The 22,306-nt window shown below is 57.0% G+C and overlaps 2 protein-coding genes across 4 annotated transcripts; one reads left to right on the forward strand and one right to left on the reverse strand.

Annotated features, from left to right (window-relative positions):
- The first annotated feature begins 2,554 nt into the window (after positions 1–2,554).
- On the forward strand, positions 2,555–7,364 carry CBX8 (chromobox 8). The gene is made up of 5 exons (XM_055408420.2): positions 2,555–2,699; positions 3,070–3,113; positions 3,299–3,364; positions 3,494–3,560; positions 3,972–7,364. The coding sequence occupies exons 1-5, from the start codon at positions 2,631–2,633 to the stop codon at positions 4,857–4,859; spliced, it is 1,134 nt and encodes a 377-aa protein (XP_055264395.1). The 5' UTR covers positions 2,555–2,630; the 3' UTR covers positions 4,860–7,364.
- A 5,497-nt stretch (positions 7,365–12,861) lies between these two features.
- On the reverse strand, positions 12,862–20,366 carry CBX2 (chromobox 2). Of its 3 annotated transcripts, XM_055408421.2 has the most exons (5): positions 20,203–20,366; positions 20,088–20,131; positions 18,969–19,034; positions 16,487–16,592; positions 12,862–15,323 (listed from the first exon to the last, which is right to left on the reverse strand). In XM_055408421.2, the coding sequence occupies exons 1-5, from the start codon at positions 20,272–20,274 to the stop codon at positions 14,022–14,024; spliced, it is 1,590 nt and encodes a 529-aa protein (XP_055264396.1). In that variant the 5' UTR covers positions 20,275–20,366; the 3' UTR covers positions 12,862–14,021. The 3 variants fall into 3 exon arrangements, with proteins under 3 accessions (XP_055264396.1, XP_055264397.1, XP_055264398.1); XM_055408422.2 differs by lacking the exon at positions 20,088–20,131 and having other exon boundaries at positions 20,203–20,339; XM_055408423.2 differs by lacking the exon at positions 20,203–20,366 and having other exon boundaries at positions 20,040–20,131.
- Between the last annotated feature and the right edge of the window lie 1,940 nt (positions 20,367–22,306).

Raw genomic sequence — 22,306 nt, forward strand, 5'->3', positions numbered from 1 at the left:
AGAGGAGAAAGGCAGGGAGGGAGGAGCTGAGCTAACTTTTTCAGCGTGAAACTGAAACCATCGACCTCTGCACGCCTCGTGCAAACTCCGGGTCTGTGAAGGCACCCAACGCAAACACAGCTCGCGGGAACAGCGCTCCAGAAACCCTATCAGAAGGGAAACCACCACTCTTTGCGGACGCGGGCCGACTCGCGAGGGGTGGGGGCAGGACGGGGGTGGGGAGGGGCGGTGGCGAAGCCCCTCCGTTCCTCCAGCCAGTTCGGGACAGGCTCCCTCCTTCCGGCTCCAAGGTGGCCCTGGGGCTGCCCGGGGAATTCAAGAGACCGGTGCGTGGCTGGCACAGCCGGGCAGCCGTCGCCCACAGCGGGCAGCGAATTCCAAGAGGCTGCGGGCGGGGCGTGCAGAGCGACCCGGGCCCAGGGCAGAGGGTGGGCTTTCTCTGGGCGGGGAAACCAGACACTTACAGGCGGCTGAGGCCGACTTTATTTTTACTGCCCAAACTGTTGGAAAGTATTTAAGCTTAAACAGAAACAGCTGTATCGCTGGCACCGGCCAACGAAACTATTTGTTACCGGGAATGACTTTTTATGATTAAGGACCCGGCCGTCGGCGGCCTCTCGCGGGCAGCTCGCGCGGGTCGCCAGGGCTATCTAGGCGTCGCCAACTCGCTGTTCGTTAAGACCGAACGGCCAGAGAGATGAGACTGCTCACCCAGAGCTCACCTTGTAAAGTTTGAGCAAGGCCGAAATCTGGACCCCGCCCCGTTTCCAAGGGTGGGGGCGGGGAGTGCGGGAGTGGGAGGGTAGGAGTGGGGGCGGGAATCTCTCCTGTCCCGCGCACCCAGGACCGCGCCGCACCCGTCGCGCACCTAACTTTGGACAGGAGGCCGGTTTTCCGCTCTGGGCTTCCTGCCCTTTCGAGTCAGACTCCTTGGCTCGCCTTTCCTCCTCTCTCTTGTTCTCCTTTTTTTTCTCTCTTTCTTCCACCACATCCCTCGCCAAGGGAAACTGCTTCCAGTCAAGTTTATCACCGATGTTTTAACTAAATCGTGGGTGCCGAGAAGTGGGTGCTGTTACTTGCAGCTTGGGTGGTAAGAGAAAAGGGTCGGGGATTGCTGGGCCCAGACTGGGGCTTCTGTCTCTGTCGCTGCCGTCCCAGTCACGGGTCACCGCGAGCTGGGCAGGAGCGTGCAGTTTGTGTGTGTGCAAACGCGAGGCACGCGGGACCCTGTCCTCGCCCCCTTTCCTGGACCCCGCCACCTTCGCCCCTCTTCGTCAAACTTCAGTGGACACTGTGAGGCTCCCCGGGTTTTCTCGCAGTGTCTGCCACGCGCATTGGGATGAGCTGCCAACAGGAAGAGTGGGGCACAGGCCCAGCGGGTTGCCCGGGTACGAGTAAAGCAGGGAGCTCCCCTAGTCGCGCTCCCCAACCCCAGCCAAACTCCAGACTCTGCCTTGGTGGTCGTTCATGCCCTCCCCAACACACCCCGGCCTGGAGCAAGAAGCGGCTGGGCTGGGGCTAGCGACACTTGGGGCCAGGGCCTGGCGTGGAACAGAAACGCGGGCTGGCGGCAGGGGCAGGTGGCTGCGGGTGTCCGGGACGGGTCGGGGAGGGGGCAGGAAGAAGGCGCGCGAACTCCCCCACGGGATCCTGGGGTGCAGGAAGACTCTGGCAGCAACGGCGGGCCGCCACCGAGTCTGCATTCGGCCTCCAAGCTAGGGGCGAGCGCTCGAGCCCAGCCCGCCTCGCAAGGCCCGGAGGGTGGCCGAGGGCAGGGTTGCGCGACCGGAGAAGGAGACACAGGCACATTGATTTGTTAGCGGGATGGGGCTGGCGGCAGCGGGGGGAGGCCGTTGCCATGGAGACGGAGGGTCGGGTGTGCAAGCCGGGGGGAGGGGGCCGGGTGGGAAAGCTGGCGAGGGGCGCGTCGCCGGCACTAGGGGGTTCGGGCGCGGCCCGCGGCGCCCCAGCACCTGTGCATTGTGCATTGTGCAGCGCGGCGGCGGCGGCGGCGGGGGGAGGAAACAACGCGAGTCCTGGCGGTGGGGGTGGGGCTGGCTGGGGGTCGCCAAGGGGGCGGGGCCTGGCTGACACCGCCGCCAGGGTCCCAGCGAGAGCTGTGGGGGACGCTGAGCACCGGGGGGACATCTTGGCGGCGGGGGAGGGGGCCCCGGTGGGGACCGAGGGTGGACGGCCCCCTGCCAGCCCGACAGACTGACAGTGGCCGAGCCCGCCTCCACGCTACGCCACTTCCGGCGGCGGCCCCACCCCCCTCGCGCTCAGTCTCCGGAGTCGCCTCGGACTCCGCCCCCTGGCGATTGGAACGCGGGTCACGTAGCAACGCGGGGGAGAAAGCGAGAGGGGCGTGGCCCGGAGTTCGCCCAATCAGAGCGCAGGAGAGCTGGCTCTGGCCGCTCGGCTTTAGCAACGTCGTTAGCAACACGTGGGGCGGGAGGAAGCGCGGGGCAAGCAGGGAGGAGGGAGCTGCTCGAGGGAGGGGGCGGGGAGGGAGCTAGCGCGCGGGAGGGGGAGGAGAACTGACGTCAGCGGGAGAGTATTATGGTCTGTCGTGCGCTGGCTGCTGCTTTTCTGCTCCTGGAAGCGGCCAAGGGGGGAAGCGCCGAGTCAACATGGAGCTTTCAGCGGTGGGGGAGCGGGTGTTCGCGGCCGAAGCCCTCCTGAAGCGGCGCATCCGGAAAGTAGGTGCCCCCGGGCCTTGGGCCGAGCCCTCCCCTCCCGGCCTGGGTTCCCTCCCCCTGCTGCAACCCAGCTTCCCTTCCCCCAGGTCCCAGCAGCGGCCGCGGCCGTGGCGGCGGCTCTGAGCCCAAGCGCTTTCCTTAGACTTGCAGCGATGCACAGATTGCATGGGTGGGGGGCGGGGTGGGGGGAATGAATGCCGGTGCATGCACTCTGTGCAGCGTTTCGTGCAGGGGGTGATGCAGCGGGCGCGTGCCTTTCGCGGTGGGATTTAGCGCATTCATTCGGTGCATGCATTTTTTGCATGTATTTCTTGTGTCCCCGTCATGCATTTTTCCCCGTGCACACACAATTTCCTTTTTGCATCTTCAGGGACGCATGGAATACCTCGTGAAATGGAAGGGCTGGTCGCAGAAGTAAGTAGGTTCTGTGCAATTCTCAACCCCAGACTGTTATTCCGGAGCTTTCTTTCTTCCTCTTTTTCCCTTTACATTGAAATACAATACAATGCAACAAGAAAAGTTACAGACATACACATACACACCCGCGGTTCTTTCTCTGCTCCCTGGACTGACGCCCACTTCTTCCTGATTTCCTTTAGGTACAGCACATGGGAACCCGAAGAAAACATCCTGGATGCTCGCCTGCTTGCAGCCTTTGAGGAAAGGTACAGGCCATTCCAGGCTTCAGCTTCTCACTTAGAAGCACGAAGGGTGGCTCCTGTCTAGCCTCAACTGGAGGCGCACTTGGTTTCTTCACTCACGCACCCCTTTCTCCCCCTCCTTCCTTTCTGCAGGGAGCGAGAGATGGAGCTGTATGGCCCCAAAAAACGAGGACCCAAACCCAAAACCTTCCTGCTCAAGGTAGGGTGACAGTGTCCAATGGTGGGCAGTAGTGTTCTTGTGTCAGTTTGTGGGGAGCAGGCCATGAGGGGTTATGAACCAATGAGGTGTGCTGTTTATAATCTAGGAGGGAGTCCCTAGACAGGCTGACACCAAGTCACTTCCCCGCTAAGGGTATCTGAGGGGAGGAACTTAGCCAAACTAGAATTCCTTTATCAGACCCCCTCAACCATCTCAAATAGACATAATCAACCACAGGAAGGGTACTTGGTACAAATGACTGCTTCCAGAAAAACTGCTACCCCTACCCATATGGGAATTCCAAGGCATCAGAGGGTGAAGCTGGGAGGCTGGGGCTGGAAGAGGGGTGGGGGAGGTGGGGGCGGGGCAAGGGCCCTGCTGGGTTCTTGACACTAGTCTCTCTTCCTGAAGGCCCAGGCCAAGGCAAAGGCCAAAACGTACGAGTTCCGAAGTGACTCGGCCCGAGGCATTCGGATCCCCTACCCAGGCCGCTCACCCCAAGAACTGGCCTCTACTTCCCGGTCCCGTGAAGGCCTTCGCAACATGGGTCTTTCCCCACCGGGAAGCAGCAGCAGCACGAGCAGCACCTGCCGAGTGGAGCCCCCTCGGGACCGCGAGCGCGACCGGGAGCGAGAGAGGGAGAGGGAACGAGAGCGGGAGCGTGAACGGGGCGCCGGCCGCGCAGATGACAAACCCGGCTCGCCAGGTGACAGCTCCAAGAAGCGAGGTCCCAAGCCCCGGAAAGAGCTCCTAGACCCCTCACACAGGCCCTTGGGAGAACCCAGTGATGGCCTCGGAGATTACCTCAAGGGCAGGAAGCTGGACGACACTGCTTCCGGGGCAGGGAAGTTCCCAGCTGGCCACAGCGTGATCCAGCTGGCTCGAAGGCAGGACTCGGACCTGGCCCAGTGTGGTGTGGCCAGCCCTAGCCCCGCTGAGGCCACAGGCAAGCTGGCTGTGGACACCTTTCCGGCCAGGGTCATAAAGCACAGGGCTGCCTTCCTGGAGGCCAAAGGCCAGGGCACCCTGGACCCTGGTGGCCCCCGGGACAGGCATGGCTCAGGCACCCCCAGCTCTGTGGGGGGCTTGTATCGGGACATGGGGGCACAAGGGGGAAGGCCCTCCCTCATCGCCAGAATCCCAGTGGCCAGAATCCTGGGGGACCCAGAGGAAGAATCCTGGAGCCCCTCTCTGACCAACTTGGAGAAGGTGGTGGTCACCGACGTGACCTCAAACTTTTTGACCGTCACCATTAAGGAAAGTAACACGGACCAAGGGTTTTTTAAAGAGAAAAGATGAATATCTGGGTGGGTGATCCCAAGACCAGGGAGCAGGAGAGAGAGTAAGAGTGCAAACTTGGAATAATGCTTTTTATTTCTGGGTGGGGAGGCGGCCTTCTGGCTGGCCCTGCCCCTTCCCTACCTTCACACAACCCCTTTCCTTTCATCCCTCCCACCTCAGTTTTGGTTGGAAAGATTATCTCTAGAGTTATATTTTCTATTAGATGTAAATATGTTATTTAAGAAAAAATATCTAAATATATATATTTCAACTCTTGAAGTTGTTTTATTTAAACAAGGAGAGAGAGAGAGACTCAGTGTGGTTTAGTTGGGGAAGACAGGCTGAGTTGGGGCAGGAGGGGTCCGACAGCCACCCAGGGCAGTAGGGAGGATGAAGACCTGGGCACTTGGCCTCTGATGGTGTCTGGAAGGACTCAGCCAGCCCACCTCACCCCTCCTCCATTTTCCCACAGCCCAGGGGCAGACCCCTGGAACCAAGGCAGGACCCGGATTTTTTTCTCTCTTCCCATTGGTTGGCCAGGCCAACAAAAGATTGGCTCCCCAATCAGAAAGGGAGGAGGTGGGGTCAGTCTTTTTCCTTTTCCTATTTTTTTTTGTTTGTTTTAAGATTAAGAAGTCTGTTGGTGGGAAAGCAAAGTATTAACTGGAGTAATTTTTTTGTGTGTGAAGTTGAAGGTAAAAGTTGCGGGTGGGTGGGGAGCAGCAGAGTCCCCCCAGGACCACACCAGGAAAAGCACTTTACGGGAGATACGTGTGTTGTACACGCAGATAGGATCGTAGGTATGTCATGTGGACAAAATCTCCCAGTTCCCTCGATTCCTTTCCTTACTTCACAGAAAGAAAAGAAATCCAGCGAATCTGTTTACATTCCCGAAATGCCAGGATAAATTGGGAGGATTGCATGTCGGTGCCCAGAGTTCGAGACAGTTGCTGTTTTACGAGAGAAATGTTCGGGGGTGGACTTTTCTTTTTTCACGTCTTCTAGCTTCGCCAGGAGAGACGGTGACCCCCACCTCCCAGGAAGATTGGACTAGTCCCCCTCCCTCGGGGAGGGCGGGCCGCCAGCTCCCAGGAGAACGCCCGGCCAGACAGGCCCACCCAGAGGGACCCACGGGGGTGGGGGGCGGCTGGGAGCGGGGCTTAGCACCCAGGCCCTGGCCGCAGCTCGGCTGGGAGTGCGGTGGAGGTCTGGGCTCCGGCTCGGAGGTGGCCAGGACTGGCACCGGGGCGGCTTCGGCGGGGCGAGGGAAGGAGGGGCCAGGGGAGGTTTCCATCCAAGAGAGCGCATCAGAACTTTTCCTTTTTCCTTTTTTACCCCCCTTTCTTAAAAGCAAAAGCTATAATTTATAGGCCTTTTCGATTCGCGGAGTGTTCTCTATTTGAACTCGACATTCAAACTCCGCCAGAGGGGGAGGGAGGAGAGGGAGTTGGAGAAGAGACTGCCGGCGCGGTTGGGGAGGCCTGCGCGCGGCGGCGGGTCCCTGGACGCCCCCGCCCCGGCCGACTCATGACCACGCTGTGTTCCAAGGACGCAGGATGCGCGCCCCTCTTTTGACTCAAAAGCACAAATCTGCCCCCCTTACATCCCGGTCCCTTCGAGGACTGGTCCTGCGGCCTCCTCGCCCTCCCCCACCCTTAAAGGGCCAGAGGGAATCTAACTTCCCATTGCTAGTGGAGGGAGGGGCGAGGGGGCTCGGCGCTTTGGGAGGAAGCACAGACTCCCGGCGCGACAGGCGGGGAGCCGGGACTGAGGGGGAAACTTCTCGATCCTGGGGGGACTGGGTGGGGACCCCCGCCTGGTTTCTCTTCCGCACTCCCCGTATTCCCACTCCCTCTTCGCAGCCTCTCCTCCAGACATTCTTGCCTTTGAAGTGAGGGGGTAAAAAAGAGGAAGACGGAATACTACATGATTTTTCTTTTTTAATTATCAAATTGCGCCTATAAAAAACCCGTGGAATGGGGATTTTTATCTGCTCACATTTGTAAAACTGGTATTTTAGACTTTGTATAAAGAAGCGCTGTTGACCAAGTGTATCTATTTAAATATCGACGCTATTTTCAGATGAAACTTCATTCAAGGGACATGTCTGTTACCGAGTGGACGGTCACTCCAGGACCCATGTCTTTACCTGGCTGCCGCCTTCCCTCCCTCCTTTCCTGCCTTCACCCTCATCTCCCTCCCTCGGGGCTGACTTTGCCCCTTCGCTCCGATCTTCCCCGGTCCTGGTTCTGCCCCACCGCCTATCTGTCCTGTCTTCTGTCCGTGGCCGTCCACGTGTCTCCTTTGCTCGCTCTTGCGACGCTGACCTGGGGGTGGGTGGGCAGGGCAGGGCAGGGGCCGCGTGGCTGGGCGTCTGCAACCGCGAGAGATGTGCGGGTGTTGGGTTTATTTAATTCTAAGATTTGTACAAATCTCGAATCGATCTCCGCCTCAGCTTGAGTGGAGCTTGGCACGTATCTTCTGCGGTTGTGAATGTCTGTATCCAATACCGCTTTTTACGTGTTTAAATATATACTTTGTAAATAGAGACGTGTCTCGGGTTTTATTCCCTTTTTCCGGCCCTCGAGAAGAGGGAACAGGCGCCCCGGGAGGAGAGGACCCTTCCCTTCTCGCCCATGACCCATCCCACCCGCCTCTCTCGCCCCTATCGGCCCTGGAAGATTCCTTTTCCAGTAGGCCATTCCCCAGCTGGGGGGATGCCAATCCGGCGGGGCAGAGGGTAGGATTGGGAGGGAGCGGTAAGTGACTCTTCTTAGCCTATTAAAGGGGAAAGTCTTGGCTTTCCTCACCTACGGACTGCACTTCTCTGCGATCTGGGCAGAACTCGGGGATCCCGGGGAGATGGGCGCGACCTCTGGGTTCCCATTTCTCCTGGAGGGACTCCCCCGACGCACCCCACCCCCAGGCCTGATAGCCTGGTCCCTGACGCCCCGCGCCTCGGTGCCGCGCTGCTCCGGCTTCCCGCCTGCTCACCAGTGCCGTCCTGGGACCCGCCCCCAGACCCACCTAGCCTCGCCTCGCCAGCGCTCCCCGAATTGCAGCGCCTCGCGCCTATTGATTGAGGAATTGAGTTCGCGGGTATTGCTAGGCAACTGGCTGCTCCGAGCCGGCGCAGAGCGCGCTGATGTGATTAGTGAACCCAGAGCTGCCGAGGCGCAGCCCCGCGCCCCCCGCCTCCGCTATCACCCCCCCCCCAGCCTCTCAGTCCCTGGTCTGGGGGAGCAACACCCCCAACGCTGGGAGAGAAATGGTTCGGAGTAGCGCTGAGCACCGGGTGGGGTGGGGGTTCCTCAGATTTTCCTGGCCAAAGACTTTGCAGCAATGGGGTGGGGTCGTGAAGCCTGCACAGGAGAGCCGCCCTGGGGACCCCAACGGGGCCACCGCACTGAGCGCAGTTTCACCCCCACCACCCGCGCCCCAGACCTAGCAGACGTCGCCACCAGGAGAAGCAAGTGCGAATCTAGGCGCACTTGGCAGAACCGGAAGGGAGGGGTGTGGGCCCGGGTAGGCCGGTGCATCTCCTACTCTTGGCCATTGAGTCGGTGACCCCGCGTCAGGCGGAGCTCTCTTCACCTTCTTCCTCTAGTCTGTGGCCTGTATGTGGACCTGGGAGGGAGGGAGCGGCCAGGCACCTGGCCTTGGGGCCGTGGGTCAGCCTTCCGACGTGAGGGGCTGGGCAGGTGGGCAGAGTCAGAGGGCGGGGAGTGGAATGCAGTGGCTTGGGGAGGATCGCAGCGGGGGGCCAGCCCCCTGGCCGTGGCCCCCGAGACTCTCTCCGACATTGGGCAGCCTAGTGGGCTCGTGCTTTGGGAGACAGGGAGATGGGAGGGCGCCGACTCTGCCCCCTTCCCCCGGCTGTCTGGCCACCACCAGCCTTGGCCTTGATCTGGTGCTTCTCCGGCGAGTTTTCATAACGTAGGCAGATGCTCTGGGAAAGACACCAGGTGTGGAGGCCTGGGCCTGTGGTGCTGCCTAGGGCTGAGGCATTCCTCTGCCTCCAAAGGGTAGGGCCATCTAGTGCTGCGGCAGCCAGCAGGGAGCTTGGGAGCTTGGGCCACATACTGGTTGAACTGGAATCTTTATGGCTCTTTGGAGAGAGAGCATTGGGTTGGTGTTTTTTTTGGGGGGCTCCCCCCTTTGATGCTTATCAGTACAGATCCTAGTCGAGGCCCCGGGCTGTGTGTGGGAGACTTAATAGTGAACAGGCCTGTCCCAGGACTTGGGGGTGGGGGGCTCATATTATGGCCCCGGGCTGTGTGTGGGAGACTCAATAGTGAACAGGCCTGTCCCAGGACTTGGGGGTGGGGGGCTCATATTATTTTCCCCTCTTCTCACCCCAGAGTCCCCCAGGGCCAGAGGGGGCCTGGAATCCAACTAGGGTTCGAGTTGGGGGCGTCTCAGTGCTTGATCGGGCTCTACCTCCAGCTTTCGGAGCCTGGACAGGAGAAAAGGGGCTTGGGGCCGGGGCTTACTTCCTGAAAATTTGGAGACTTTTGGGTGTGTGTGTTTCAGAGCAATTGTGTTGCGGGTCGTGCAATTCGGTTCCCTTTGGCAGCTCGGAACCGGGGGTGGGGAATGTTCCTCGCGCCTCCAAAGCGCCAGCGGCCCGATCTTCGCGGGTCGCGCGCGCCCTCTAGAGGCGATGGCCTCAACCCCGCTCACTGGCGACGATACCTTTCTGGGTCGCGAGGGGAGCAGGGAACGCCTCGTCTCTCCGTCCCAAAAGTACTCTAGAGTGGACCACCGTGGGCGCCCCCTCCGCGACCACCCTTCGGCCAGACCCTCCAGCGACAAAGGTAGGGAAGAAGGTGTCCAGCGGCCCGATCCGCCAGGCACGCTCGTGCTGGATCCAGCGGCGCGGGGCTGAGCCCCAGGGAGGCCGCGGGCCGGGCCCTCGGGCCGGGTCGGGCCCCTTGGCAGCCCAGCCCATTCTTCTGGGAAGGCGGTGGATTAGGCGATCAGATCAGCAGCGCAGAAACTAACAAAGGCCAGTGTGGGTCAGGGCCCCCCGTACACGTCTGGCTGTCGCTCTGTACAAATGGGCTCGCCACTGGGAGCCGCGCGGGTTGTTACTCCTCTAGCCTGCTCTTTCCTGGCCACCCCCAATCCCTTCTGCTGCCCTCAAAAGCCAGAGGACAGGACGGCTAGGGTCATCCCTGGCCACCTTCTCCAAAAGAAAACAACGCCAGCCTCCGAAGGCACAACAAAAGAAAATATGCCAGCAGCCTTCCCTGCAAGAATGATTTCAAATTCGCAGGCCTTTTCTGGAGACTGCCAGAGCTGGGGGAAGAAGCATTTTTGTAGTGGGAATCTCTTCCTGAACTAAAACATTCAGGCTTTTGCCCCAGCTAGCCTTTCAACCAGTGGTGGCCAACATCCAGGCCCAACTTCTCTTTACTTCAAAGGGAGCTTCCTTCTCCCTGGAGGCTGAAATTTATGAATAAATTCATGCTGAGGGTAATGCAAACCTTATAGGACCAGGGAAGGTTATATAATAAGCAAATCGTCTCTTTATTATGAGCCATGGGTTAGGAGTCACAGTAGCACCACTGATTCAGAGATTCTTGTGCTTCATGGCTACTTCCCTGAATTTTATAGCTGTGTCCTTTTAAAGTGTTACCACATGTGGTGGATTCAAGGGGTTGAGTAGCTTTCCAACACAGGATCATTTGGATACTGGGGGTGGGGTGTGCTCATGCACATGTGGAAAATTCTGTTTGTTTAGAGTATGTTTCTGGGAGATGTCTCAAAGAGTTTGATTTGTGACATACTGCGGCATCCCTTTCCTCTACCCTAGATGCCAGTAGCAGTAACACTCACCCCTGCCCCCCAGTTGTGACAACCACAATCCTCTTGACATGGCCAAATGTCCCCTTCAGTGTCCAACTGCCCTCTCTGGGAAATGCTGGTGTAAGGACTCATAATTAAACCCACCCCTCTGCTTAGAAAAAAATTTTTGACCCCATTAAAGTGGCTGAAACTTTTGCAAAGCCTTTCATTTTTTCACCCCGTGATTCAAGTTGAGATAAGTATTTTGCCTCAAGAAAGGTAAAGTGAAGAGACTGCTGTTTTTGGGTATCACTCATGACACACACCAAGCCAAAAAGTTAAGAATTTATTGATATACCAAGAGTTAACAAAAAGTTAAGACAAAAACCCTCTGACACCATCTGCTAATGACTCTCCCCTACAAAATAAATTAACATCCGTCTAAAAAGATCAGCAACCTATTGCTAGTGTTAGTTTTCCAAAAATATACTAGAAAATCCACAGAATCTTTAGATGCACGTGAGCAAAGATCTGGTCCTCCAGGCACTACCTTCCTCTCCTCCCACCCTTCCCCCTCCAAACCGCTGTGAGTTTCCTGGGGGAAGTTTTTCCTTTTAACTAGTTGGTCCGGACTGAATATGGGGGCTGGGCTGCTGTGCTGTTTCAACAAAGATCTTAAGTTTCCCAAGGCAATAACATATCCACTTTTGTTCTCTTTTAAAAAAGCAAACACACACCCATAGTTTAAAGTAATTAGAAGTGGCATACATGAATGATTGGGCTTTTTTTTTTTTTAAATTAAAAAACACAAATCAAGCCAGTGATTGGCAATGGTCCAAAACTCTGGTCCTCCCCCAAAGTTCTCTCCTAATGAAACCTCTAGGCCTAGAGCCCTCTTAGTCAGGTCAGAATTTTGAGTGTAACCCCAACCAAGGAACACTCTTTTTGGTATGAAAAAAATACATATAAAAATATGCCAAATCCCCTATAGAAGACAAGACTGGCCACTCTTCCTATCCAATACAAAAGCAAACTGACAAGAGGATTAAAACAACACTCAATATACACTGATGCAGTTCAGCATAGGAAACCCTGCAGGATAAAGAAACCAGTTAGATGTGTGACCAATGCCTAGCCACACACACACAGCAGCAGCAGCAAATGAGAAAGTACTGCTTTTATTTATCGGTAAACATGACAACCAACTCTGAGCATCTGTCCAACTCTTCAGCGAAGGCTGTCACGCCTGCACGTGTATACACACACTCACACTTACAGACATGAACCACTTGGGCTCACAAGCACCAAGAAAAAAACATGCAACACAGCAAGAAGGCAAAGTGGCTGGGAGTAAGATGCTTGCAGATTCAAACTTTGGGATTGAAGTAGCTGGTAAACAGAAAGGCACCTAGTCGGGGTTTGAGGACCTGGCAGCTGGAGCTGTGGTTAGCCCAGAACAGGGGTGCCCTGAGGGCGTGAAGGGGAGAGCTGCTGCTAGCCTGGCTCTGAAGCCTCTAAGGCAGCACAACTTGAAGGTTATGAGCTCCTCTGATGGGGAGGCAGCCCGAGTCCCTTTAGTCACACCCAGGGGCATCTGGGGACAGGAGTGAGGATGGTGCCAGGGGCCCAGTGTGCTGGCACCCTTTTCTTTCAAACAGGGCAGTGCACTGGCATCTCTCCATCTCCTGCTGGGGTAGTGGAGGGGGCATTCTTCCCCTTTATGGCCCACTTTCCAGTTTTAGCCTGAATGTCTGGGACCCCCAGCCCTTGGGTCTGCCCGAGTGGGCACCATTCCAATTGCAGATAGCATGGCTATCACACGAGTCGGAAACTGCATCTGGACACCCCTCAACCAGGTCGTGGATGTGGATCCGTCCCCAAAGGCACACTGTTGAAATTGATTTGGCTACAAAAAAGCTGTATCTTCCTATTTGGCGTGGAGGGTGAGGGACTAGGGGGGTGGCTAGAGTTCCGGGAGGCCTACCCTCAGACACTAGAGCCCACTGTGTCTCCTGCCCTCAGGGTTATGGGAACAACAGAAGACTCTACACCTGCTGGCTGATGTTAACTGGTAACTGAAGCAGAAATAAAGTTCCCTGCATTCCCACTTCTCTTTTTGGCATCAAAGACCATTGACTCCACTCACTGATGCACCTCTCTGCCCCAAGTCAGAAACAGCAATTCTGTTGTTGGCTGGAATTGCCAAGACCGCTTCCGGACTCGGCTATCTCAGGGTAGGCAGTCGGGCTGGCAGCTCCAGCCTTTTTAGAGACCCTCTGCCAGGTGGACCACTCAGATTCGTCCCACTTCCCAAATGGTACAGAGATACAGCTTCTCAGCTGGGAAAGAGAACACGGAACCCCCAGAGGTGCGGGGGTGGGGGGGATTGTCAGGGGAGGTAGGTGGGAAGTGCGGGAAGCCAGCGGAGGGGAAGGGAAGCCTACTTCCAGCAACTGCCCACATGGCCCAGTTTGCAGGGCCACGATTAAGACTAAGGCAGTCCTTGTACCGGGTGGCAGAAAGGAGGGGAGTGGAAGGACACCCTTCTCCTGTCCCCCAAGCTTGGGAGGTTCGGGTGGAACAGCTCTGGGACCAGCCCCTTCCCTGCCCATGCTGGACTCTGGGTCAACATGTGGAGGCTGCAGCTGTTAATCTGAATCAGGGTGAGACGGCACCCACACCTACCTCTCTAGGGTTCCTAATCCCAACTGCCACGCCTAATGGCTAACATTAAGGCCACAAGCCCTCAGCTGTCCAAGGTGAGAGCAGAGGCGGGGAGGTGAACAGTGCCCGCACCCTTGCCAGCTCAGGCGTTGCTCTGAGTGGGGGGTTCTGACCAGCATGCCCCCTTCCCCGCTCCTCCCATACCCTGAGCAGAGTCCTCCCAGAAGCTGCACCCCCCAGGCCTTACCTCCCCCCAGCCTTAAGCAACCCTCTCTTCCAGCCACTGGCCAGAACAGTCAAGCTGGACCTGGAGAAGACCGCTCCTCTTAACACCCGTGCCCAGAGGAGACGAGGAGGCAAGCTGACCACCACTGTCACCGCAGACCACGAAGCCAGTTCAAACAGCGAACATGGTCGGGCTTAAGAAACACAGGATGCTCTTGGGAACATTTCACTGAGCCCCAGGAGGCCACTCAGACTTCCTGAGGCAGGTGGGGAGCAATGCAATGGCCCAGAGGTAGGAACAAGGGTAAAGGCCAGGCAGGAAGGCATCACGTTGCCTCTCCTGCTGAAGTCACAGGGAAAGCCGGGTCCAGGGGAGTTCCCACCCAGGCCTGCCCTTGAAGGAGGCCACCGGCCCCTGGAGATGATTTGGGATGCAAGCCACATATCAAAGCAAAGTCAAAGGCCAGAGAAGGGCAGGGGAGCCAGGGCAGCCAGGTGGCGTCAGTAATGTCTCAGGTTGAAGAAGCCCACGCTGGTGGGAGACTCCTTCACTGTAACAGTGATGAGGTTGGCGGTGACATCGGTGACGAAGACGTGCTCGATGAGGCTGCGGGTGGGTTTCCAGTCCTGGCTGGTCTGGACGGACACAGAGAGGTTCTGCCCGGCGCTGGGCAGGGAGGCCGAGTCAGGGTCCGAGTCGGAGCTGCTGTTCTCCTCACCGGTACTCATCTCAGAGAGCGCGGCTGTCTTCCGTGCTTCTCCTGATGTTGGGTGGCCCTCCTGCCCGGGGGCCGTGCTGCCCTTCCCACAGTCCCTCTTGCCTGCAGGGGTGGGCACGGCGGCCGCCCTGGAGACCAGCTTCTCACCCTTGCTGGCGTCAGTGGGCAGGCCAGTCCCACTTCCTGCAGTGGGGCCGCCCCCGGCACCCTTCCCAGTGGCTGGGTTGGTGGCAGGAATGCCCTTGGTGGCTGGGGCATGGCGGGCAACCATGCCCCCCGCTGGCGTGCCATTCTTGACACTCTGTAAGTCCAAGACCTGGAGGCTTAGCTCCTGGGTGGGTGCAGGCTGGGGGCCCAGGCACCCAGCAAGGACTTTGTTGCCACTGTGGACGTGCGGGGGTCCTCCTGTGCTCCCCATTTTCTGCTCCACAGCTCCACTCGGGGCCTTTGGGACTTTGCTTCCTGGGGGGCTTATCCCCAGCTCCCCCTTCTGCGTCCTCATCTTGAGGTCCAGCCCGAGGTTGCACTTGCCAGTCGCTGGGGCCCTGAGGGCTAGTCTGCCAGCAGCCTGGGCCTGGCTCTGGCTCATCCGGTTCATGTAGTGCACGATGGAGCTCTGCCAGCTGATGCCCCCACGGCTGGGGCTGCCGGCCATGCCCTTCATCAGGCTGGCCAAGTTCTCTGGGGTGGCCATGGCACCGGGGCCACTGCAAGCCTCCTTGGCATGGGCCTTCAGAGCCGCCAGGCCGGCCACGGGGGCGCTGAGTGGAGGGGGTAGCTTGCCCGTGGGTGCCCCCAGGTCCTTCCGGGCCGTCTTCAGCACCTTGGCTAGGCTCACGGGCCTCCGGGCTGCCTTCTGCTCCGGGGGCAGGGGCTTGCGGCCCCGCTTCTTCCGGATGGGGTCCTTCAGTTCAGGCTTGGCTACCAGGATCTGGGCCTTCTTCTGAGGCACTGGGTGAGTCTCGCGGCCCCGTGGGCCCCTCTTGGCGTCTAGGTCGCTGTCCTCCTCCTCTGAGGAGGAAGAGGAGGATGTGGAGGAAGAGGAAGAGCTGCTGGATTTAGATTTGGAAGGGGCGTCAGATTCCTGCAACGACAAAGGATGAGGTGTCACTTCTAAAGCCTGGTCTCCAGGGGCAAACATGGACACCTTGGAGTCAGCCCCTCCTGCAGCTTCCAGATCAGAGAGGCGGCCAGGAGGGAGCGATCTCACAGTCCGGTTCTATGTCCTAAGCAGAACAGTTAGAAGTGAAAGAGAACAAAGAAAAACAGGTGAAGCCTGAGTGATGGACAGAAACATTGCAGGCTGGCACTGGGTCCTGGGCCTGCCAGGGGCCTGTGAGAAGCTCCTGGCCCTTGGCAGACACCTGGCATGGGGAAATTCAGAACAGTATGATCCACGTATCTCAGAGGGGCAGGGTGGAGTGAAGCAGTGTGTGCAAGGGCTCTGCGACCAGGACATCTTGCTTCAGTCTCTCCATTTCCAAAGATGATCCCTTCAGACCCTTCCAGCACATAGGAAAACAAACCACTGCCCTCCACATCCTCTGGGTGTCATCCCAAACACTAATCTGGCACACCTTCCTAGTTCAGGTCCCTGTGTAAAGGGGTGCTTTATGGAGACAGAGTCAACACCTGCTCTTGGCCACAAAGCTCTTCTGCCCCAAACTGGGGATGATGGAATCAAAGCCCAGGGAGTCTGGGGTCTCCTTGCCTGGCCAGCTCCCCACTTTGCTGCTGCTTCTCAAGCCAATGTGTGCATTCAAGCCTGGAGGGCAGCGCCTTCAAGAGAGAAATCAAAGACACTCTGATCTTGCAGCTGTGCCATGAAGCCCAGGCATGTATGCAACTGTTAGCTGTGCCTACTTGGCACACCTATGAGCACCTACTGTATACATGTGTCCTGTTTTTTGTTCCTTGTAAGCCACTGAAGGTGACAAAGTAGTACAGAGTGAACCTCACCAGAGTAGGAAACCAGCTGGCGTGGGGGTGGTGCTCAGCTACCCCAGAGGGACAGGGCAGGAGGTGGAGTGTTGAGGTTCACTGTTGCCCCCTGCTGGCAGAGCCTCAGAGTGGCAGTCCAGGGGAAAGCAGAGCCAAAGTCTTCTGAGCAAGGGAAAGACTTGCGTGGAGATGCCAGCTGGCCTCCTTCCCCCAAGCCCGCAACCCTCCTGCCACCACTTTCCACTGGGCTGGCAGAGAGCCAGCACTTGGGGGTAAGCTGCCAGATCCAGGGCAGCAGCCACCCACCTTGAGCTTGGAGTGTCGGCTGCAGGAGGACATCACGGTGTGCTTCCTCGGCCTGCCCCTGGGCCGCTTGCCTCTCTTCCGGTTCTGCGCCTCCTTCTCGTGTTCCCTGAAGACAATCAGCAATCAGAGTCACAGACTGTTCCTTTGGCTATCCTGGAACCCTATGGTTTCAAATCCCCCCAGGTAGCTTATCACCTGTTTCCCTGCAAAAACATACCCTGTTAATGAACACATCCAAGGCAGAGGTGCAGATCAGTTTCATTTATGTTTCGGTAAAGACAAGTTAAGAAATTCAAGCAAAGCTGGGAAAGGAATTATTCCCAGTTTTCTCTGACTCCTCTTAAAACAACTTTGTGCAAATCTGCAGGGAGATGGTACAGCAGAAATTCTACAATGCCACTAGAAGGAGCCTTCATGGTCACGTGGTCCCACTTTCTCAGTCCAAACAAGAGAGTCCAGGGCCAGGGAGGTGAGGACCACTGCGCCCCAGTCTCCACCTCTCTACCTCCTGCATAAAATCTCAGTCATGGGAGCACCGGGGTAACCAAGGGGTCCTCTTCCCCCCAGTCTTACTCAGAGCCAGTGCTCCCAGCACATATTTCTTTCCCTGTTTCCTTTTTCTAAGTTCTTTCTGTTCCTAGACTCTGCTCTGATGGAAGTACTGGCGGCATCTAACTGCGTGGTGGCTGGGGCTCAAGGCAGGACAGTGTTAACTAGCTCCATGACTCGGGGTCAGAGGGCCAAAAGAGCCTCCCCCACCCACCACCCTGAAAGCGTGTATTCCAGGCTACCCCAGGGGAAGAGGCTCTATCTGAAGTAGTTTCCTGGTAATTAAAATGGGCAAACACCATCTCATCTGCACCTGTAAGGTGATCTCTTAGAGCAGCCCCAGCCTGTCTCCTAAAAGGACAGGAACACTCATGGGTCTCTGCTGACACGTTAACCTATACCCATGGGCCCAGAATCTGGACTTCCCCTGACAGTCAAAGACCACATCCCCACACCAAGCAAATAACCACCAGTCCTTAGATCCCAGGGGAGTCTCTGGGAGTGAAGAGAACAAGGCAGAGCACCCACCCCCCAGTTTTATCTCCCCTGTGATGCAAACCAGATCACCCCATGGTTCTCTTAAACCCTGGCATCTATGTCTGTGACATCCGCTAACCTCAGTTCCTGCCTGCTGTGCTGTAAGAGTGAAGGGAAGGACACACACTCTCTGGACAATCAGGACACTTACAGAAAAAGGTACCAACTCCCACCCCTTGGGACCTACAGTCCTTGAGTTATGAATTAAATAGAAGTTTTTTTCAAAAGTTTTTTCAAAAGTTAAGGCAAGCATATGCTCATTGTCTTCTCTCTCAACCCACACCGAAATCTCTTACTTTTCCTCCCATTGCCATGGCCCGTCTGAGAAGACCCAAAATGTCTTGCTAGAGCAAAAAAAAATGGTGGACATAGGATGAACCAACAGAGAACAGCCAGCTGGATTGACCCCATCTGAGAAAGCTTTGGGGCACTTAATTTATCAACCTCTACCAACAGGGCAAGGGGTTTCCCTGGTGGCTCAGTGGTAAAGAATCTGTCTGCTAATGCAGGAGATTCGGGTTCACTTCCTGGGTCAGAAAGATCCCCTGGAGAAGGAAATGGCAACTTGCTCCAGTATTCTTGCCTGGGAAATCCCACTGACAGAGAAGCCTGGTGGACTACAGTCCATGGGGTCGCAAAAGAGTCAGACACGACTTAGTGGCTCAACAGCAACAACCAATAGGGCAATTCCCACACCTTACCCCCACCAGCCTGTTCTGGAATTCCCTAGAACCCTATGCCATCACAAGCCACTCACCACACTTTCCCCTGAGTATCTCAAAGAGGCTTCCCTTAACCTAGCTCTCCTACCTAAAAATAGATATGACATCTTGAATTACAGAAGCAATTTCAGCCCCTGAGACTGGTGAGGGGGCCCTCATGGTGCTCACTTGGGACCAGCTGTTTTGCAGCACAGAAAAAAAATAAATGTGCTGCTCTTGGTCCAGACACACCATAGTAGACGTAACTTTCTGCTGTGTGTTCCTGTTCCCTCTGTGAGCCTTCTTTTGCTCAATCCACACATAAGGACTGGGAGGACAGGTCTGCATTTTTCAGGGCAAACCTGCCATCCTGGTTTTTATTAGTGCTGTTTGCAAACTAGTCAACAGCAAAGGCCAAAAAGAGAAGCCAGAACTTTTCACAAAGGACGTCCAAGAAGGTTCATTTTGGCAAGTCTGTCACAAAGACCAAAAGCGGCACCTACTCAGGGATTCCCAAGATCTGGGCACAGTGCTGGCTCTCCGAGGGAAGGGAGGGAGAAGACGGCTCACCTGGGACTTCAAACCACAGCCCAAGCCCAGGAACTCTGGAGGGCCAGCACTGCCCTGAGCGACTGTGACAGGCCAGGGTCCCCCCAACTGGCTTCCCCCTCCCACAGGTTGGTTAACTTTCTCACTTCTTCTGGAAGGCCAAGAGCAGCCTCGGGTCCAGGATATTTTCCTCTGGCTCCCAGCTGTTGTGTCTGGAAAAGCAAAGAACAGGACATCTTAAGGTTCTAGGCAGCGACCAACCACTTCCGAAACCAGCCCAGGTGGGGATGCCCCACTGTTCCCTGATGCCTGCTGGCAGCCAGGGAACCGGGGTACTGGGGAGAGTCCCCCAAGGTCTCACCCACGTCCAGGATGAACTCCTGGGACTCTGAGTTCTGAAGCCAACACCTCCTCCTCAAACTCAAAGGGAAACCATTGCCTCCACCCCCAATTAACACCCGGCCTCAGGAGGACTCTACAGCCTCCCACAGGAAGAAAACAAATCCCAATAAAATGGAAAGTTGCAGAAAGGGAAGACCCCAAACCCTGGCCCGGAGCCAGGGAGGGAAGGGAAGGCTCCTTCCTGCAGGATGCTGAGAGGGGGACGCTTAGGGGCACAGAAACGCAGCCAAAAGATCAAGAACAAGTTGCTGGCATCCAGGCCAACACCGGCCGGGGCACCAGGAGGGGAAAGCAAAGAAAGAAAAGTGGGGTCCGGGAAGAATGGGGAACTGGGTCTGCGCGAATGGCCTGTAAATAGAGCCCCTTCCGGGATGCCAAGTTCCCTCCCTTCCATTAAGAGGGGGGAAAAAAAAAGGAGCCCTACATCCATGAATAGAAAGCTCAGGTTACAGCCGGGGAAAATACGGACTAGAGGAAGGGGGCTGGAGTCCCGCGGGGACGGCTGAGGAGGGCGGGGGCGTATGCAACAAATGGGCGCGGGAGGAACGCGCGGCGCCGGAGGGGCGCGGGCCGGGCGTGGGGAGAGGCGGCCAGGGAGCCCGGAGCCGAGCTGGGCGGGCCGGAGGGGCTTCCGGGGAGGCCGCCCAGCCCCGCGCCCCGCGGGCTTGTAAACAAAGGGCACCCCGCGCACGCTGGGCGTCCCCTAGCCGCCAAACTCCAGGAGCCCGCGGAGCCCCCGGCAAACTTCCCGCCGGGCGCGCGGACGCCCCCAGACGGCGCGGGCGAGGAACCCACGCCGCTCTCCCACCACACACCGAGGTGGCGCGGGCGGGAAGACGGGCACCGCATTGTTGGGGACTCACTTGGAGGACCAGCCGCGCCACTTGACCAGGTACTCCAGCTTGCCCTGCAGGGAGAGAAGAGGCGCGTGAGCCGGGGTGGGCGGGCACGGGCGGACGCGGGCCGGGCCGCACGCACCTTGCGGAGCCGCTTGCTCAAGATGCACTCGGCGGCGAAGACCTGCTCGCCCACGCTGCTCAGCTCCTCCATGCTGCCGCGCGCCCCGCCCCGACCGCGGCGCCCGCCGCTCCCCGCACAGCCACAGCCGCCGCGCGCCTTGCCGGCCGCACACAAAGCACCGCCCCCGCCCCGCGCAGGCCCGCCCCGCGCACGCGCACCGCCGCCGCACCCCGCGCGCCCCGGCCCGCCACCCGCCCCCGCGGGCCGCCCTGTTCCGGAGCGGGCCAATGAGCGCGCGGGGGCGGTGCCAGGAGGCGGGGCGCGCATTGTTCACGGCGGGCTCGGCTTCGCGCCCGGGCGGGGGTCCCGCGCGCGCTTGGTCTGGCTGGGCTGGGGGCACGGGTGGCGCGCGGGGGTCCAGCGAGCTGGGGCAGGTCCCTAGCGGGGAAGAAGGAAGCGCCTCCCTTCTTCTGACCTGGCAATCACCGGCCGAGTCCCGCTTGGTCTGCGGGGCGCGCCCGGCCTCCGCCGAACTTCGTTTTCCGGGCAAAAAGCCATTGTTCTGGCCCGAGTGGGGGGAAGTTGGGATGCGGCGAAGGCGGCTGCTTCCTGCCCCTGCCCCCGAGGGGCGCTGCTTGGAGCGCGGAGGGCCCAGGTGCCCTCCGCATTTTTGAACTGGGACTCGAGCGGTCGGACTATTTTGCGCGGGAGCGAAACGGGTTGGAAAGGGGGTGGGGAAGGAATGGAAGACAAAATACGAGGGGAAGAGGTGAGCAGCAAAAACGGAGCAGCCCAACTTTCCCCCCCAAAGGCAGAGAGGAAAATGAATCGGCTGAAAACGAACGGATCTTCCTTCTTACTTTGTTGAGAGTGGCACCCAACCCCCAAGTTTTAGGGCGCGCGTAGCGGGAAAGCAACTGCACCTTTTAAATATTTTGTTTCATAATTTTAAGAAAACGTGGAGGGAAAGGGATCGAAATTTGAGGAGATGGTTCTAACCTAGGACTAAGTCATTAATGGGCCCGCTAGGATTTGGCAGTGGGTATCCGTTGGATCAGTTGCATGCGACAGAGAGGAGACTGGACCGCGTTTAGAGTTAGGGGTGCCCTGGAGTCCTGTAGGGCCATCTTCGGCAGTGACCCTTCTATGCTGTTGAGAACAGTGTTCCATGAGCAAATTTTCTCTTAAATCATTTAGCTGTTGAATCAGAGCAAGTCAAATGAGTAATAAGGGTAGCCTTATTAAAGTTAATAAGGTAATACGTTAGTGCTAACTTTTTTCACATCAGTACAATTTAACAATTCATTTTCTGGTTTTGGTTTTCCCTTGGACGCAGCTGCAAAGTACTCTCTGTGTTGAGCAAATCGAAAAGTGGTTTCTGTCAATGTAATTTTGATCATTAAAACCATATTTATAAAAGATACTGCAGCAGAAGTGTACTTTTGTTGCTGTTTTAACGGCAAAGGCCTACTGTAGAAAATTTGGAACCGCAGGAGCCCATCTTTCAGTTTTTGACATGTTCTTCAGTTTATTTGGTTAAATAGGTTACAGTCCTTTGATAATCCTGGAGGGAACTTGGGTAACATTTGCAAACTCTGTATTGTTTGCAAAGGAGGTGGGGAAGAGGAAGATTGCTTGGGGGGATTTGATTGCTTACTTTGGAGGAGCTGCAGCCTGGAACCCCTCTTTTGGGGTAAAAACTGCACTCCTGGGATAAAAAGAGCTGTGTACAATTTCTAGCTCTTTTTGTATCCTCATCTTCGGGAGCCAGGCAGTAAATTGGGCTGATGCCAAAGGTGTATTTATTGGAATCCAACAAATAGCTGGATCAGTTTCAACTCACATTTCTTTGCAGAATTCATCTTGGGTGTGAGGTTTTTGCCCTGGAAGTTTCCACTTTCCTTTTGATGATATATGGTATCCTGGGATACATGCTTTTTTTTTTTTTATTTTAAATAAAACTTAAGATAATTCTTTCTTCCTCTGAGAAATAAATTTGTCTAGAATTTGACCCCAACTCACTGGGGAAAAAGAAAAAAATCGATTTCCTGGAAGATTTAATATATATATCGGCTATCCAACTGGGGCCATGCAGTTTGGATCAAATAATGTTTAGGTGATT

This window comes from Moschus berezovskii, chromosome 20 (assembly GCF_049115385.1).
Source record: "Moschus berezovskii isolate FMDL1 chromosome 20, NW_MosBer_1.0, whole genome shotgun sequence".
NCBI lineage: Eukaryota > Metazoa > Chordata > Mammalia > Artiodactyla > Moschidae > Moschus > Moschus berezovskii.

Bases quoted from the DNA above. Each gene is read 5' to 3' on its own strand.
- CBX8 (XM_055408420.2), top strand. From the start codon at position 2,631: ATGGAGCTTTCAGCGGTGGGGGAGCGGGTGTTCGCGGCCGAAGCCCTC. The intron at 2,700-3,069 runs GTAGGTGCCCCC...TTGCATCTTCAG, and splicing joins TGAAGCGGCGCATCCGGAAA to GGACGCATGGAATACCTCGT. The intron at 3,114-3,298 runs GTAAGTAGGTTC...GATTTCCTTTAG, and splicing joins TGGAAGGGCTGGTCGCAGAA to GTACAGCACATGGGAACCCG.
- CBX2 (XM_055408421.2), bottom strand. From the start codon at position 20,274: ATGGAGGAGCTGAGCAGCGTGGGCGAGCAGGTCTTCGCCGCCGAGTGC. The intron at 19,035-20,087 runs GTGAGTCCCCAA...TTGCTTTTCCAG, and splicing joins TGGCGCGGCTGGTCCTCCAA to ACACAACAGCTGGGAGCCAG. The intron at 16,593-18,968 runs GTGAGAAAGTTA...GATTGTCTTCAG, and splicing joins CTCTTGGCCTTCCAGAAGAA to GGAACACGAGAAGGAGGCGC.